Here is a 19234-nt window from a genome sequence, read left to right as displayed (position 1 = left end):
ATTGTCACTTTTATATTTAACTTTTATATGTTATTATGTAAAAGCAATTAAAAGTTTCACAAGGAGTTTAGGACATAAGTGTTAATTTTATTTTTAATAAAGATCATTAATTGACATGAAATATAGTTATACATCAATCATATATATATATATATATATATATATATATATATATATATATATTACTTCTCTGCCTTTGAAATCAAATAAGTGATTTCTTGTTGCATCAATGGGAAGAGAATAATAATGTAAATGAAGTTCCAAGTGACCAACCAAAGGGAACATTAATTGCCATAATGGTGACTAAAAATATTTTAGGAAAATCAACATCAATTTATGAAGTCAGCTTATGTGATGTTCTCTCCAAATTTTCAGTTGTATTGACAATTCAACATTCAAGATGCCTTTGGCTAATGAGTGAATGCAAACAGAGAGAAATAACTGCAGAAGTGGGGGAAATGAGTTAAAAGTCCATTAAGATTTTCCCCACCACAAAAAACACACTCAAACTAATCAATTAATCTTTACTTGGGTTTTCTGAGTAAACAAAGCATAGTGTGTGAATAGTAGCCAACATATTACTAGATTTTTTACAATTGAGTTAAAAAGTTTAGAATCACTGTTGGATTTTACAGTGCTATAGAGTTTAAAATAAGAATGAATATAGAGTGAATATAGAGAGAATATTTATATATACATATTGTATTATTTCACTAAATCTTACAAATTACTAATCACGTCATGTACTACATATTTGTTTAAACCAATAATAGCCATAATTTTACAATAAACATATGAATATTCATATCTACTTATAAGTTATGAGTGGATGAGTAGATTTAGCAGATGAAATAACTAACAGTGCCTTGATGACCACGCGATTTCAAGACTGATCCGTCCACATCACGAACCCCGACCTAGTTCTATGGAGGAAATGGGAGAGATCTGGTGCATTTTCCCCTGCAACAAGCATGCCAGTACCCCTGAAGTCAGCACCTGTGTTCTAAAAGAAGCCCAGGCAACAGGAGACCCAGCTCTATTCACAGAGACCTCAGGCCAGAGAAGAGGCTTACTCTGAAACCCAACACTCTGCACCCTTTTAACAGCATTAAACCACCACAAATAGCCAACAGCATTGCTCTTGCAGGAATAGCGCCATGCATGCTCAACAATTACTGCTTCCTATGGCTGCACATGACAGTAACAAATTAGACATTTCCATCTACATCATTACTGAGGACTACAACATATGCCATCAGGTTATTATACACCTGTCAGTGAAGATATTTTTACTTCTAAAGCTACGAATCTGCTGTAATTCCCCATTATCGTGAATGTTTTACTGTTTCATGCGTTATATTTCATTCAAGAAATATAAGAATTGAAACTGATTGGTTGTCATTTTCAGTAGCTAATCCCATGAAGGCTGTGAAACAATTGTAAGGGTGTGTATTTAATGCTCTACGGAAACAATACAAAGCAAGTGTTCACTTGGGTCAACTGGAAAAAAAGAGAACGAGAGAGGGAGAATGCTCAGTGTTCGAGAAGAACGTAAGCTCCAAATCTGACCGCTCCATTTATTTTTAACACTGGCAGTCAAGCTGGGCCCCACAGTGCTAATAACTTTGTTCCTCTCTGTCACTAGAGCAGCAGCATCTAAGTTTATTCTAAGAGGTCATTTAGCTCACTTTTTTTCCGGAGGCTGACGTATAATTTTTCAGCAAGTGCAAATTTAACAGCTGATTCTCAGGACACAGATGCACAGCACAGGATTTGAAACAGATAGGCATAATCTTTTTGGGTTACTTCTCCTCAAATTAAATAGCATAGAAATGATGATATTGGAGCTTATTAAACATCTAATCACAGTTTTTATGTTTTCCCCCAAATTAGTCCTTACTACTGTTGTTGACAAATAATTTCCTTCTATTACACAGACACAAGATTTTTTTTGGCAGATGAAGGCTAGGTTTTGAACTCATGCTCGGTCCCATGTAACTTGGTTTAACTACTATTGTACAGAATGTACCTCGAGAAGCAATAATAATAGTAATATTTTTAAGGAATAATATTAAAACCTTTAATTTAAACCTCTGTTGTGCAGTACTTTGTTTGCCAAAATATGAAAGCAATTATTCAAATTAAATTTTAATTTGATTTTAAAAGATTATTTAAATTGTTAAAGTGTTATGCATTCATTTGATTACCAAAATTTTTGATAATATTTTTTTAACACAGAATCTAGAAATGTAATGTAAACTGACAACACATGATTTCTGAAAAAAACAACAACATTTCTTTGGGTACTATTATTGGTAAAATTGTAATAAATTAATAATTGTTGAAGATTTATGAATTCAATTTATTAGACATCCTTTTTGATTTTTGAAATAAACAGTTAAAACAGAATCCAGAACAATTTAAAAGGAAAACATGGAATTTGGGCAGAAAAAACTAAAATAAAATAGATTTCATAGGGCGCTAAATGGTCCCACTTTATATGAGATGTCTTTAACTACTATGTACTTAAATAAAATTGTTAGGAGCAATGTGCTTACTGTGTCCATAAGGACGGGTAGGTTTTTTAAAAAAAAATTAAATATACATATAGGCTAATGTAAGAACATGTATATACAATAAATACATTGTACCAAATTATTAATATAAATGTTAGCATATTGTTAAGTTCCTCATGTTCTATTTTGCATAAATGTCTGTTTTTTGTTTAATGAAAGTTAATGGGGTCAAATGTTGTTTTGAATCACACTGACTTTTTTATTGCATGATGGACAAAACACTTCATTTAATAATCATTTAAATAAATATCTTCTTCCACATAAGAAAGAAATTCATTTTGGAATTAAATAGGTAAATGTTGACAGAAATACATTGTTTTATGATACATGTGATGGCATCTTGTCTAATGTGAATGACATCAATGCACATTTAAAAATGGAGTTGGTCAAGGCACGCCATAATTCTTCAGCATTAAAAGTGTTGTCCTTCCTTAGGTATGACAGTTGCTCCCGCTGAGGTTGATACAGCTGTCTGTGAGAGTCTGGTGCTGCTCTGTGAAGCATGGGAATAGAAAAGGTCAAAGGACACTCGCATTTCAGATGTCAAAACAAGTGCTAGCAATTGAGAGGTAAACAGCTCCCTGTCCCACAAAGATGCTCAAAATGACTCTTTGGATAAAGATAAATACATATGAAAAACATATGATATTTATCTATATGAGTAATTTCAAATGTACTTTTTTCGTTTTTCCTGAGAGATTTCTGTCTTTGCTGTGAATATATATATGTATATATATATATATATATATATATATATATATATATATATATATAAACTCTATATCTTTTTCCAATCAAAAGTAGGCTACAATTTCAGTAATTGAATATTAGATATTATTAAACAGCAGACCAAATGGTCATATGGCAGGAAATGCACCTCTGACCCCATCCTTAAAAGACCGACATGAAACAGACACGGTGTCAAAATGGGATATGTGTTGGTCCAACTGGTGTCAGCAAACTCATTCAAAACTGAATGAATGTGTGCGAGCCATGGTGGTGGTCAGGGTAAAGTTGGGGCAAATAGGTCAAAACTGGCATAATTACACCGACTGACAAATGAACAAAGGATAATGTGTATGTGAAAATCAAGGATTCTACATTAAGGTCTATTTGCTGCAGCCTGGAGCTGTGACATGTGACAATAAAAAGTAATATACTATAGGCTATATGTCAAGTCAAGTCACCTAAAGTCATTTATCTAGCGCTTTTACAATACAGTTTTTTTCAAAGCAGCTTTACAGAGATAACAGAAAAATAGAGGTGTAATAGTATTGTTAAATTCAAAATTAAATGTTAAATATCCCCAACTAAGCAAGCCAAAAGCCAATGGCGAATGAAGGCGAAAAAAAAAGTATATATGTACAAATATATGTGGTGTAGCCACATCCGTGTTAAAGGGATAGTTAACCCAAAAATGGATATTCTGTCAGTAATTACTCACCCTCATGTTGTTCCAGCCCCGTAGGACTTTAGGTCATCCTCGGAACACAAATTAAGATTTTTTTTTTTTTTTTTTTGGGTGAACCAACCCTTTAAGGAAATAAGTCATCAAATAGATTTTTTTGGGATCATATTTTATGTCAGATCCTGCACAAACTCCTAACATATAAAGGGGCACATGAATTGTATAGGGCACATACAAGGGCACATGAATTAACAAGATAGCCTACTAATTTCAACATTATTTGTTTTTCAGCTTGTCCTCTTTCAAAGAAAGAAAGAAAGAAAAAAGAATCAGCTATAGGCCTAAAGTAAACCATATTTGGTTTTTAACCACTGACTGAAAATGTGTAGGCCTATAATTTAACTATTTACTCTTAGAGATCCCAATATTTCTTGGATTTGAACCACAGGGCCATAAAATATGGATTCCAAAAGAAAAGTTTGTTAAGAACCAAAATCTAAAAGGATATTAAGATCTCGTTAATAATACTCTTACAGGCATGCGAACTTCAGGCAAAAAAAAAAAAGAAAAAAAAAAGAAGTGCGTTTTCCCATTTTTGAAATGTCACCATTGGAAAATAGCCTATGCAACAAAGATTGCCAAAGTCAACAAACATATTTTGAAAATAAACATACCAATATCTGTGCATGTACAAATAAAATAATGATCCTGCCATCTAAAAGTCTTTTCTACACCTGTAAGCTGGCTCCAAATCTAATAATATTTTATATGACGGAAAAAAGAAAAGGAACAGCACATTGATCTTATGTCTTTAAACAAGCATAGTTAACAAACTTTATATTCGAGGTTTTATTTGCTTTGTTAAAAATAGAATATTAGCCATTGTGTTGATGTTGTTTTATTCTTTGTAGATTTATTGACAACAACGCATTTGAATATCAGACACTTGAAATTTTCCTGAGCAGCTGCGCGCTCTGATACTTCCTATGTTTACTACTGGGCAAGATGGCGGCGCCCATACAACCCACAGCACGGAGCTCGTACAGTTTTTAAATCGAGCTGTGTTTTTCGAACTGTGTTTACTTTGAAAACAAATTTACCACCAACTGATACATCGAACGTTTTTTTGGGTGGAACGTGTACATTGTATTAGTAAATATATATTGTTGCACCACACATTAAGGTCTGAACTGCGCAGTGAAGTGTCCACGAGCACTCATGTATGTTTAGATCTGCTGGTTAGCGTGTGACTATACACCATAGATCGATCCGGAGACCAAACACGGGGAAGATATAAGCCCATTAATGCCTTTTAGTAGATGTAACATTTGGAAATTGAAGCCATCGAAAGCATGCGCTGTGTGAAGGCACTGCAGCTCACCCTCGCGGTCGTCAAACCAGATGCTGTGGCCCATCCGCTCATTCTGGAGGTGAGATAATGATGATATTGCAGCTGTTTAATGAACACCTGTCCGATCATATAAATATTTAAATAAATATTAAATGGCATTGGCAAAAAACTAAACGTCCCTTTTCAGGATACCTTATTTGAAAGATAAATTAGTCAAATTCAAATAAGCTTTACAGATTTTATTGGAAACGTTTACAATGTTTTTCATGCTTGTTGAATGAACCATACACATTGTTTGTACATGCATCTGTGGAACAGTCATTAAGACACTAACAGTTTATAGGTGGTAGACAATTAAAGTCACAATAACTTAGGACACTAAAGAGACCTTTCTACTGACTCTGAAAAACACCAGGAAAAATAAACTGCAATGTCCATAATGTAAGACATCTAAGATAGGGAGACAGGAAGGACAAGTGATCGTTTTTGCAGTGCCAAACCACACATAACCAGATTTCCGCCCAGACTCGTTTGAGAAGTGCCTTCACTGCCTTGGTAGAAGAGTTGGATAACATCTGAGAGTAAGAACTGGTAAATCTGCTGCAGTCAGTGAGGATTCACTGTAGACTTAAAGCAGCTAGTGCCACACCAAATACTGACTGCTATTTTTTTAGATTTTTTTACTTTGTTCAGGGACTCATTGTTCCATTTATGTTCATTAAATGTCTGTGAAACGTGTTTAGGTTATGTTTATGTTGATCTTTTTATGTTCAGTAATACAAAAATATACACATGTTAAGCAATTTGTTGGAAATAAGCAGTTGAATATTGTTGTACATTTATCGTCTTATAGACTAGGAATGACGATGAGACGTTGCTTAGTTTTTGATGTTTAATGAAAAAAAGGAAACAAAGTGAAATATAGCGCGCTTGTTCAGCTAATCGTTCACAAGAAGACTGTTGCAAATCACCAACAAACTTTTCATCATCACGTGCCTTTTCCATTGCTCAATGCCTCTTGGGAAATGAAGTCAATTCACAAATCATAATTACATAGAATGTTTTTAACCACATATGAATATGAAAGATGAACTGTTAATCTTAGTGTTGTATATTAAATGATAACTTATTCATTTTAACTTATTAATCGTAACTTTCGTAACTATTCTTTTAAATAGTCTTCTAACAAATAAATTCTCAACAAATATAAGAGGACGTTTCTTTTTTTGCTGTGTTTGTGGTAATGAAAATGGCGTCATTAATTACTCTCATGTGGTTCCAAACATGATTTAGGCTACTTTCTTCTGGAAAATGAAAGAAGAATGTTTGTATCTAAACAGTTTTGGTGACGATTGACTTCTGGTGACCTATGAACAAAAAGCACTAACAAAATATCATCTTTTATGTTCCACGAAAGAATGAATATCATTCATTTTTTTTATTTTGGGTAAACTATTACAAAATAACAGTAGTTTGATAGTTCTGTTACCATATGTTTCATGTTGTTTCACTGTTTTAAATTTCTTGAAAAGCCCTTAATTGGGCTGTTCTAACATGATAGGGTTTCCCAAACTGGGGTTCATGAGTTGATAAAAAGCTTAAGTTTAATTGATTTTATTTTATTTAAAATGAAAATAAAATCAATTAAAATGAAACAATAAAAAAGATTAAATATTTTATGTTCACCTGCATGCCATGTGAGCAATTAATATCAGAGAACTGTGGTCATGCAAATGTTTTGTTAACTTATATTATATAATATTTTTAAATCTATAAATCTTAGGTGGTACTTTAAGTAATAACTTATTAATAACTATTTTATATACAGTATATATTCCGAACAACAAGTGTGATAACTAGCCCTGGACTCCACATCCTGTGGAATGTTACTCTTTTATTGAAGAAAGATGGATAGCATGTGAGGCTTAAGACTACATAATAATTTGTCTTTACTATTGAAACAACCCAGTCTCACCTGATTTAATTTCCTCTGTCTGTCGCTTCAAAGAGATAAAGTTGTCATTAATTAGCAACCATTTCCTCATGCAACATGGTTTTAAAGCTGAAGCCCAGACTGCTTTAATTTACACCAGCAGATTCTAAATTAAATGTTTTTGTTTTCATTAGTCTGAGATATATTTTCATCACTCAGCCTTTACCCTTGTTATTTTGGGAGATTACATTTCTAAATTATTATTATTATTATAATTTTTTTTGCTGAGATCCTTTGTCATCTTGTTGCTGAGGGAAAAGATGAAATGGTTTTGGTTTAAAGAGATGCAGATGGCCATTGGAGCACAACAACATTTTTAATATATTATTTCTTTTATTTTCAGGCTCTTCATCAGAAGATTCTCGAAAACTTCATTATAATCAGAAAGAAAGATCTGATGTGGAGGACAAAAGATTCAGAAAAGTTTTATTCTGAACATGCAGGTAGAAAAGGTCTTCCTTTCTATGAAATGCACTGCATGAATGAAAATGGCCTGTGTTTGTAACAGATTGAATGGTTAAGTACATGCGTGGGTGGGTGTCTATGTGATGTGTGATTTTAAACAGGATGAGTCATAGTAAAGGCTTCACACAAGATATAATGTTGCGACAACATGTGGAGAGAGAACATGTTACTCAGTCTCAGCTTATCATATCCTGCTTCCAAAGAAAATCAGCTGCCTCACATTCAGATGTCTGTATTATCTGTGCAAAAGCTTGCCCAGACCATGTCAACAGACTGCAGCAAAATCTGCTGCATAAACCACATCACCTTTGTTGGTTCAGTCCCAGTGGATAAACTGATAAAAAGACATATCAAAACAGTCAGCAGGTTTTTTGTTATCATCCCTGTTTTTATTTTACAGGACGATTTTTCTATCAAAGACTGGTTGAATTCATGTCAAGGTAAAGGTTTATTATCATTTTCTCACTAACCATAAAAGTGCCTACAATGCAACGCAAAGTTCTAGGCTAATAATAATTTTGTAAAAAAACAAAACAATTATTTGATATGCTAGATCTGCAAAGGAGCCAGTAGAAAGTATTTTATACAATTATTTACAGGTTTGTGGACATATTTGTATATATTGGTTAAATAATTTAAAACTGTAAGGTATAGTAATAAAGACCACAAATGATCATTAAATAATAGAAAAAACAAATCGTTATTTTAGATTTACTTTTACATGTGATTAGAGTGAACATGATTTAATCTTGTTTGTGTGGATGTATATAATTGCTTATATTGTATTTATTATGCTGGAAAGCACTTTGTTTTAAATGTGCTACAGAAATAAAATGTGTATTGTATTGTAGTTGTATTTCTTGTTTTATATAATACATGGATCCAGCATTTAGTATAGTATATTTTGGCTTTGTATTTGGCGGTTGTTCCTCTGTGGCAATTACAAATGACTTCAGCCAAAAATATTTCTCTATCTGTTGATCCTGTTGGCCCAGGCCTCTTTAAAAAAACTACTTCTCAGAATTAGACTGTCAATAAGACAGTTTGCAGTTTCAACAGCAGAAGTCAGCTTCAAGACTCACATGGAGTTCGTAGGCCGCCCCGCTTACAGTTACAAAGATCACAGCAGTTATACCCTTCACCAAGGTCTAAGATACGTCCTCGCTTCAGGTTGAATGATTCTCATTGGCTCAGAAAGAGATAAACATACTAATTTTCCACACATATACAGCTAGACTCAAGCATATCTCCATCGATTATGCAGCTGACACTCGGACCCTGAAGTTAGGCATGTCGTGACCTTCCAGGTCGCAGATTTGGGTTGCTGGGCGCCACATGTCCAGAACAACAACTTAGCCAATCTCCAATAATGCAGTTGTTCCTTAACCTGTAACCAAGAAGACTAACACACAAACCGACACACAGCTTTTCCAAGATTGGATTTGGCCAGGTTCGAACTATAAACAGGAGATCAAGATAAAACGTTCTTTCTATTAGTTTAACGCAGTAAAGTAAAGACTTAAACTATTGGTTTCAATGACCCTTGTGACCTGTAGTCGTCATGGTGAGCTAGAAGAACAGATATATGTTTTAACACATGTTGAAGACCTTTCTCAAACAAAACATTTTCCATATTTCATTTCTGGAAGCCGGACTAAATGAGCCAGCACTGTTAGTGCATTCAGATATCAAATGCAGATATTAGAGAATACATGAAAAGAACATTTCAGTAATCACACGGGTAACTTCTATAACAAAGTAAAATCTCACAAGCCTAGAGAAGTCCTTCAACTCATGTAATATTTAGATTAATACCTTGATTATAATCACTCATTAGATATACATTGAAGCAGCATTGGATTCCAGAATCCACCCCCTTCAGAATGATGCTGAAATTTCAGCTTTGCCATCACAGAAATAAATTACATTTTTAAAATATGTTAAAATAGAGAACAGTTATTTTAAACTGTACAAATGTATCACATTATTACAGATATTCTCTCCAAAACATTCTTTCAAAAAAATTCTGACCAACCCCATACTACTGATGCTGTATTCTGTACTACCCCTCTTTCTTATGAAGGGAACAATTAATGCAGATATATGATCTGTGGAGAAGGACATCAATGCTGGTTGTTAATGTAGCGGTTGATCTAGTTTGGACAGTGAGACGAGACCGATGTTACCATGGCACCCTGTCCTCAATACGTCTTTGTCTGTGGAAGATAAAACATTAGTGCCGCACACATATTTTAGTCTACGTCAGACTAATTTAAAACTAAGCCACTGATTACTCCTACATTTTTTTGTTCCGTTTGTGTGCGGACAATGCCACTAAGTCTGTACTACTCTACATTGACTAGGCCTGTATGTATTATTGACATCATAGAAGAAACTATCACACTAATCTGTTTGAATTCAGTTCTATTTATCCATCTAGGCAAAGACAAGGTTGTCACAGCTTTCTGTTTAATCCTGCTATTCACATGAACTCTTATTCCCACAACAGTGGCCCAATGAGAGCATACGTCCTAGCCAGGGAAGACGCTATCACTCACTGGAGGGGGATGATGGGTCCTACAAAAGTGTTTAGAGCTCGTTTCACTTCACCAGACACCCTTCGAGGCCAGTACGGGCTGACTGACACCAGAAACACCACTCACGGTTCAGGTAGAGTAACAAGGACCTGTTTTGATGAAGGTTTTCAAGACTGAAAAGTTAACTAGGTGAATAGACTAGATCAGGGGTGCCCAGTCCTGTTCCTGGAGATCTACATTCCTGCAAAGTTCAGCTCCAACGCTGACACAACTGAACCAGCTTACTAAGATTTTTAGGGGCACTTTAATTACAGACAGGTGCGTTGGATCAGGGTTTGATCTGAACTCTGCAGGTACTGTACGTAGAACTCCAGGAACACGATTGGGCACCCCTAGATCAGATCAACTAAAGGCTGGATTACTCTGCAATATCCCCATGTCCTAAATTATATCTCCGGTTTTATAAAATAAAGACACATTTCTTAACAATTCTAAATACTAATAATTCAGCATTGCCTTTTATTCTTTCTTTCAGATTCTATTGAATCAGCCAAGAGAGAGATTTCATTTTTCTTTCCAGAGTTTAATGCAGATGAATGGATGGTTATGGAGGAACCACGTTTTAGGGTGGGACTTACTGAATATAATGAGGAGAGACAAATTCATACTCTCCAGAGCACGTGATGATCTCTAGGCTGATGGCACTTCTGCACAGCTACATGAATATGACTTTCACCTAATGTTTCCCTTCTGCTGCATTTTATTATTTATTTTGATGTTACTCTTATGTGACTACTAAATATATGTACTTCAGCTCTGCCAACATTATATTAATTTGTATGTGTTTTATATATGTAAGCTTTGCAGTAAAGATCAATAAATGTTTTCCTCAGCGTAGCAAACCCTAAGCTCAATTAAGTGGACTTTTCAGGTAACCATAAAATAAACAAATAAATAAAAGGTTTTGAAACATTCCTTTCAAAAATTAAAGAAAAGAAACAAAGACAATTTGAATCCAATCAAGAGCTATACAATTCTATAATGATTGTTCAAAGCTCAGTGGACAATCTCAAAAGATTCCCTTTACAGTGGGTGGTTTTGAGATTCCTATTTATGTAAACACCCAAAATAAATGAAAAATATACTGACAACTACATTATTCTATAGATTAACTGCCAATACTTTACTGTACGGTTCAAATTAATTAACATTAGTTATAAGTATTAAGAACTTAATAAACAATGCATTTTTAAGCAAATGTTAATTTATAAATATTCATTGATAGTTTAGGTACATCATATTCAATTATCTAAACAATATTTAGGACTAAACATATTCAAGATTTAAATGCATATAAAATTTGACAGTCATATAAGAATGAGATTTATGTAATGTTACTAATAAAACTAAACCAAATTGTGTTTTAAATACACAATTACCAAATGTATGCATTTATCATTAATAGATCCATTTTTAAAATGTAAACCAATCTCACACATTTTAACTAATTGAAGCTTGTTTGTTCCACAGCTAGCCATATTTGAACTGTACATACTTTTTAACTGATTAAATACAATGTTGTTCAAAATTAACTGAATCAATGCTGATTTTAAGGAATTTTAATAAATACATTTTGAAAATATGATTAAATAAAAACATAGATTTGAATACTTAATATTAAACTATGTCAAAAGGGTACCTAATGTTATTATTTACAACTTGAAACAATAGTATTGTTTTCATTGTAAGTTCATATTACCTAATGAATTAATGTTAATATATAGAACCTTTGTATTGTAAAGTGTTACCAATTCATTCTGAGACTGGACCAAGAGAAAGGTTAGGATACAGTAGAAGTTACTATGCGCTTTCAAAGCACCACAATAAATATTTAATAACTCAAACAGCATCTTCCAGTCAGTAAAGCAGTGATGCATCAAACAGTATTGGAACAATGGAACAGAGGTTCTTATTCTTGCACACTACCCTTTTTACAGTAAAGTGCTAGCTTGCTACAGGAACTGTAATTAGGTTTTGAACAAATGTTTTTTCTTGTAAAGAAAAAAGAAAAGCATAACTGTTTGAAGGCAACAATTGTGTGGTAGTAAGTGTTCGGGATATACAAAAAAACCTGATTTTCAAATCTAAAATCAACATTGAAGCAATGCAACAACTTCAAAAAACAAACTACTTAAACATACACCTTGTTCCTTTGTTTTTAAACAAAGTAAAATATTTATTTGTTACACTTTTCACAAATCATTCAGTAAGCCGAGTCAAGTGTCCACCTCTCGATTACCCTTCCTGATCTATCCGGTGCTTCCAGTGTATGTACAGCAAATGCTTTTACTAAGATTCTTTTTGTTGGCATCAGCAAATGAAAAAAAAGAGAACATTATGGCAGAGACGTTACAGAGGAAAAATGTACATAAAAATAAACCTTATTAAAGAAGAAGGTAACTGAATGATGAAACAAACAATCAAATGACCCTTGAATGAAACCTGGTAATCACTGATAAAGCACAGATGAACTTGTTCATTTAGGTCATCCCTGCTTTTTACTTCTTTGGTCCATGAGATCTTCACCAAGATACAATCTTCATGAGGTCTTGCGTATCCATCTCATTGAGGCACTGAGTCAACTGCCATAAGACAATCCACCGGTTTCATGACCTCATAGGTGGTTTGCGATGTCTCCTTGATCTTCCCACCCTTGTCCACTTGCCGTATACTTTGAGTCACAGTAATGGTCACTTGTTTGGTGGACATCCTGTTGTCCTGCCATTTTGTCTAATGAAGATGACATAGAAAGATTATCAGACATGACAGTTACTAAATCTTTTTAACATTTTACTACTGTTTTCCCTCAGTTGCTTTCACAATTCCTGAAACCTACACTCTCCCCAAAGAACTTTTCAGTGAACAGTCCTTAAAATAACCACCTTTTTTAGAGAACTTTAAAGAACCCTTTGTGCCATGGAAAGGTTCAATTGATGTAGCTAACTTCTTTATGGAACCATATAGCCATTAGAGAACCAGTAATTTCTCATATAAATAAACAAATGGTCATATAAACATATTTTATTTCAGAAATGGTTTCTCTAAAATGTCACCCTGAACTGTCAAAAAAATGTGAAAGCCAAACAAGCTCAAATGTCTCATTAATGTCAAAGGAAGCTACAAGTCTATTTTTAATGTGCTAATAAATTGTTTGTTGTTTAAAAGTGAAATACTGTAATAAAGCCTGCTTAAATCAAATGAACGATAATTTCAGGTGTGGTGTAAATGAAAGGGTACATAAAACTGAAAAAGTTGGAAACACTGATTATGTTACAGTGTCTTGTTCACACATAGGTGCAGAAGATTGCACTAAACCATTAATTTGAATAAAAATACTTAACAATTTCCTCAGTTCGCAACACACTTCTCTTCTGCACTGTGGTCGCAGAAGACGACAGCACTTCCTGCTCTTGAGAAGAGAGTATTACAGGGGTGGTGCCAGTTTTCATGTCATTCAGTCCCACCTCAGACATAGCAGAACACACTTTCAGATATGCCTGACCCGGATCAGGCAGCCCATCATCAAAGAGATCTAATGAATCAAATACAAATATGGAAGTTGTTCATTCTTTAGTTAACAAAATCACTGTAATGGTGATCATCATATCAGAAATATTTCACAATCGGATCCATCTGTCCATCCAACAATCATTTTTTTAAATATATTTAAAAATGTAATTTATTCCTTTGCTGAATTTTCAGCATCATTACTCCAGTCTTCAATGTCACATGATCCTTCAGAAATCATTCTAATATGATGATTGATTTAATGCTCAAGAAACATTTACTATTATTATCAATATTGAAACTGTTGCTGAAGCTGAATAATATTTTTGTGTAAACAGTGATACACTACCATTCAGTAGTTTGGTTTAAGTTAATTTTTCTTTTTTTTTAAAGAAAGAAAATGAATACTTCTATTCAGCAAGAATACATTAATTTGATGAAAAACAACAGTAGACATAAAATAAGACTTTTTTTCTTTCAAATAAGTTTAATATATATATATATATATATATATATATATATATATATATATATATACTGATGTCTTGCTTACAGGGCTAAAAATCTTGAAACAAAAGAAGACCTAGATGAATTACTCTAGTAATTTACTCTAGTATAAAATAGATTAGATAGAATAGAATATACTTTATTGTCCCCTAGGGGAAATTTGTCATGGACTCAAAAGTGCGTAGTGCATAGTAATAGCTGCCCTTACAGACAATAAATACACGTAAAACACATAATACACGTAAAACATGTAGTAGTCATAGTCAATGGTGGTAGTCAATGCCATGTTATCTATTTTAATAATAAGCTATCAGTTTATTTTAATATTATAATTGAATTACTGCAGCTGCTCCAAGTGTAACAGTTCTGCACAAAGAGATAAGTACTGCTTATTGTGTTTATCCTTGCTCATACTGTTGCACTGAAGTACTGAAGGGATTCAACCATCGCCATGGCAACAAGAGGCCTACATGAATAGCACACCAACAGCAGACTCGCAACACTTTCCTGTCCTTTTGAGAAGGAAATATCATATTAAGGTTTTAATGCATTAAACTGGGGTGTCTAAGGTCAAATGAGATATTTAACTTAAATATTAAGACATAGGCGTAATGCAGATTTGTGTATTTTCAAAACCTTTTAAAAACGCCTCAAAGTATGATCTCAGTCCATTCTCACCAAGGTTGGCAGTTTTCTCGGATGGGAAGCCCGTCTCTGAAGAGTTTTCTGAGGGGATGCTCTGGATGGAGGACAGGGGGATGTCTGTGTCTGTGCTTGCCAGCCAAGTGGACTCTGTCTCTTTGGTCCAGCTCTCCATATATCTTGGCTCCAACACATCTGTCCTGGAGCCTCCACAACCCATTATGTCAAAGACAAATCCACACCTACACAGCCTTGGATTCTAGGTCCATTAGAATACCTCCCGAATGGCAAATGGAAAAATGGTGTTCATTGCACGAGTCATTGGCATCTTCTTTCAAGCCATAAATGTTATGTCATTTAGCATCAACAACCCATTTCACCATCATTTTGTTGCACAAATCAGTACTGGTCAGGTGTCAGGTCAAGCAAACATTGAGATCTGGGACTAATTCTGTGGAAGAAAAAAAGAATAGCCTGTTTGTTGTGATCCCAATCCCTTATTTCAAAGTTAAAGTAATATAATTAATGAATTAAGATTAAAAAAAGTTTGGTAACACTTAATTTTACAGTGTCTATGTTACATGTAGGCTACATAGGCTATATAGCAATAACAGTCAATTATGCATAATTGCATGCAACTAACCCTCAACCAAACCCTAACCCTGTAGTAGCCTAGGCCTAAGTAGCCTACATGTTGTTCATTAATATTACTCAGTAGCCAACTTAATTACACTGTAACAATGACACCTTAAAATAAATGGTAACCTTTTTTCTTCTTGTTGTATTTATATATTTGGCTTCAGAAATTACGCGTAACGCGTCAATTAACCTTAATGAGTGATATTTGAATAGGAAATAAGATGTATTAACCCGTATCCAAATTGAGTAGTTCAGCCATCGCAATACGCACATGATGTAAACAAAGACGAGTTTAAAATTGCCTCTGGTCCAAATAATAAAGAAACCAATAAACTATATTCAGAATAGATTCCTAATTTAATTTAAGCGATGTAGAGTTAGTTTCCCCAGTCATGCAATCATTAATCGATTGATAATTTATTAGCCTACATTATTGTGTCGTATTTGCTGTGGTGACGGCGCGCTCCTCTCATACGGAGAACATAATAATGTGCAGAAACATGCATTTTCCTAGTATGCGGTAGGCAAACATGTAGATTCAGTGCTTCAAATGTGCTGAATGCCTTGCTTGTGGTCTTTCACGCGACAACATTTTTTGATATTACCTTAAGTCGACAGATGAATCAGAGTCAAGAGTAGAACAGTTTTCTTCGGTATCCGTTCACAATATTTATTACTCTTTTTAAAACATAATTTCCAAAATTCGTAGAGGAGCTCTATCGCGACGAAAAAAAGAAAAAAAAAACCCAAACACTGAATGATGATGACACTCCCCCATGTCTCTCTCTCTCTCTCTCTCTATCTCTCTCTCTCTCTCTCTCTCTCTCTCTCTCTCTCTCTCCTGATGTGAATGGTGCTGACCCTCCCATCTTTTGGCTAAGATGAACGAGGTAGTCTATGTGTGGTACAAAGTGATTTTGAACATTTGTCATGCCACTTAAAAATCCACCCCTGTTGACCCATGCAGCTTAAATTCACTTGTGATATTCCTTCCTCTCTTCAGACTGAAGACATACAATGGGATGTTTGTTATTTAAGACAAAATTATTGTGCACTTCTACAGTTTACACTTCTAAAATCAAGAAAATTGCACTTTTGCGTCATGGGTTACTGCTCTCCTTTGTAAGCAGCTGTTTGTTATTTGCTGCTGTTAGTGTGCAGCATGAGGTCCATTTCATATGAATTAATGACATTTACAGGAAATTGCACTATCGGTGGATCAACATTTGATTCTATTTCTAAAGGATCTGCCTTTTTGATAATGGCAAATGCATTCCTAATGCTATTTAGATGAATAATTGGTATGACTGTAATGTGCAACACTGGAGGTTTCAGCTATTAATAACCATTTGTTCATTGCTTCGCTATTTAGTTTGTAAAGAAAAGTAAAGAAAAGTGGCTACTTGTACTAATGTGTGCCCTATCTCTTTTGCTTTCACCTATTTAAATAAAGTGATCAAAATATGACAATACCCATCATGAAAATATCAAAATTTTTGGCCATTAAATATTTTAAATAATCAATTATATACCGTGAGCTTAGAATTATATGGTTCTATCTCCACTTTTGGTCGAAATTGAGTTTTTGACATACTCTTATCCATTAGGTGTTTATTAATGCCTGTGTGGTGTTATTTTTGTAAAAAAAATATTAGGTTAGTTGTTATTAATAAAATAAAAAGGTTCCATCTCACAAAATAGCAGGGATTTAAAAACTTTGATGCTCAATATCTCAGAACTACCCTAAACGGAGATAGAACTGTATAATTCTAAGCTCACGATACATCTATAATTAAATAATAATAGGAATGATTCATTTAGGTTATTATATTTAAACCAGCACATTAGCATGATAGTTCACTCAAAATTAAAATTGTCTCATGTTCCAAATCTGTACGACTTACTTTCTTCTGTGGGGTGGAATATTTTAAGTTTTTTTTTTGGTTCTTTCAGACAATAGGAGTCAATGGTAACCAAAACTGTTTGGTTTAGAATATCTTCTTTTGTGTTCAACAAATTAAAGGAGTCAGATCACCAGCCCAGTCACCAGAACAGCACTTGCACAGCATCCTTTCTGGTCCCCACCTGCACTCAGTCAGTCATCATCACACATGCCACAGATAATCACTCATCATCCATGCTCTGGCTCATTATCTCCCAACATAATCAGTCACGCTCCTCATCACAGATGTCTTGTCTCGTCGTTCAACACTGAACTTCCACCTGACTACCTTTGGGTTACCTACCGTGCATCGAACTGTCCTATCCGTCATCTTCTGTGTATCCTCATCTGCCTGACTTCAGTCCCTTTTCCTTCAGTCCTGACTTCCAGTCATTTCTCAACTCAACCTGCAACAGAAAAGACCTGTCACTCACATGCCAGTATCACCATAACAATCTGCTATCCAGAGAGTCGCCTGTTAACTTCATGTGTGTTATTCAATAAACTGTTCAGATGTTACCGGTGTCTGCATTCTTCTGTTCCATGACAATAGGTTTGGAACAAATTTGTAAGGTATATGTTTGTATCCATGGACTTTTAGTTTACTTTTCCTTGTTTCCTATGTTTCATGCCACTCGTTTGTTAAAACGACTGATATTAAGATCTACCTCTCCCTGCTCCATCTTCCTTGGCCTACATGTGAAAAAAATGAGGGAGAGAAAATGAAGACAGATATTTGAATAATGGAGTAGAAATCTGGCAACTGGCTTCCCGGTCTTTAGCCCCACGTTGGTGTATGGACCCCCAGGCCCCCAAACACATGACTCTCAGCCTTTTGATCCATTGGATCCACCTTGGGCTCTATGGTCCCTCATTTCCACCATGGAAAGTCATCCCACTGGCTCCGCCGGGCTCACTCATCCCTCTGGCTCATCCTTCGTCCCTTCCAGACCTCTGGCTACGCCTCAGCCCTCCTCCCCTTTGGCGCAATCGGGCTCCACTTTCCCTCTGGCTCCGCCATTATCCTCCGAGCCCCCCTCTCTGCCTCGGTCCCATGGGCCGACAGCTCTGCCTTGGCCCTCCAGACCTGCGGTGTCACCCTGTGTCTTCGGCCCCTCGGCTCAGCCCAGGTCTCCAGTTCTCACGGCTCCACCTCTGTTGGAAGTCCCCTTGGTTCCACATAGGCACACACCAAAGGCTCCTCCCTCCATTGGTTCCACCGTGGACTTTATGACCCATGGCTCAGATGTGGGTTGCTCCCTGGCTCCTCCCTCCATTTCACTGTGGGTCTTCCTCCAAGTCCTTATCTGGGTTGCTCTGTGGTCTCTCCCTCTGCCAACTCCCCGTGGGCTTCTCCTGTTCCTCCAAGGACTCTTTTTCCCACTTCTCCATAGACTCTTCCTCCTGTCCCTCCCCCAATGGACTTTTTTTCCTGCCCCCTTTTATGAGACTAATAAAACGGCTGATATCAAGATCCACTTCTCCCAGCTCCTTTATGTTCCTTCGCCCGCACTTGACAAAAATAAGGGAAAGAAAATAAGACAGAATAGTTTAATGCTGTATTAGAAATTTGGCAACTAACAGTGTTTTCCTTCAGTAGCCAAAGA

The 19234-nt window shown here is 35.1% G+C and overlaps 2 protein-coding genes across 4 annotated transcripts; one reads left to right on the top strand and one right to left on the bottom strand.

Annotated features, from left to right (window-relative positions):
* The first annotated feature begins 4960 nt into the window (after positions 1 to 4960).
* nme6 (NME/NM23 nucleoside diphosphate kinase 6) lies at positions 4961 to 13598 on the top strand. The gene is made up of 5 exons (XM_077219381.1): positions 4961 to 5414; positions 7672 to 7771; positions 8194 to 8233; positions 10303 to 10463; positions 10866 to 13598. The coding sequence occupies exons 1-5, from the start codon at positions 5337 to 5339 to the stop codon at positions 11012 to 11014; spliced, it is 528 nt and encodes a 175-aa protein (XP_077075496.1). The 5' UTR covers positions 4961 to 5336; the 3' UTR covers positions 11015 to 13598.
* On the bottom strand, positions 12184 to 18832 carry baalcb (BAALC binder of MAP3K1 and KLF4 b). Of its 3 annotated transcripts, none has more exons than XM_077219379.1 (5): positions 18148 to 18832; positions 17932 to 18034; positions 15083 to 15497; positions 13732 to 13922; positions 12184 to 13120 (listed from the first exon to the last, which is right to left on the bottom strand). In XM_077219379.1, exons 3-5 carry the CDS (start codon positions 15264 to 15266, stop codon positions 12953 to 12955), a joined length of 543 nt encoding a protein of 180 aa, XP_077075494.1. In that variant the 5' UTR covers positions 15267 to 15497; positions 17932 to 18034; positions 18148 to 18832; the 3' UTR covers positions 12184 to 12952. The 3 variants fall into 3 exon arrangements, with proteins under 3 accessions (XP_077075494.1, XP_077075493.1, XP_077075495.1); XM_077219378.1 differs by having other exon boundaries at positions 18296 to 18807; XM_077219380.1 differs by lacking the exons at positions 17932 to 18034; positions 18148 to 18832 and adding an exon at positions 16291 to 16494.
* Between the last annotated feature and the right edge of the window lie 402 nt (positions 18833 to 19234).

Source organism: Siphateles boraxobius, unplaced genomic scaffold (assembly GCF_051911475.1).
Source record: "Siphateles boraxobius isolate OS27281-9 unplaced genomic scaffold, OSU_SipBor_1 8, whole genome shotgun sequence".
In the NCBI taxonomy this organism is placed as follows: domain Eukaryota; kingdom Metazoa; phylum Chordata; class Actinopteri; order Cypriniformes; family Leuciscidae; genus Siphateles; species Siphateles boraxobius.
Note: the sequence above shows the minus strand (reverse complement) of the source record. Positions and strands in the feature narration are given on the sequence as shown.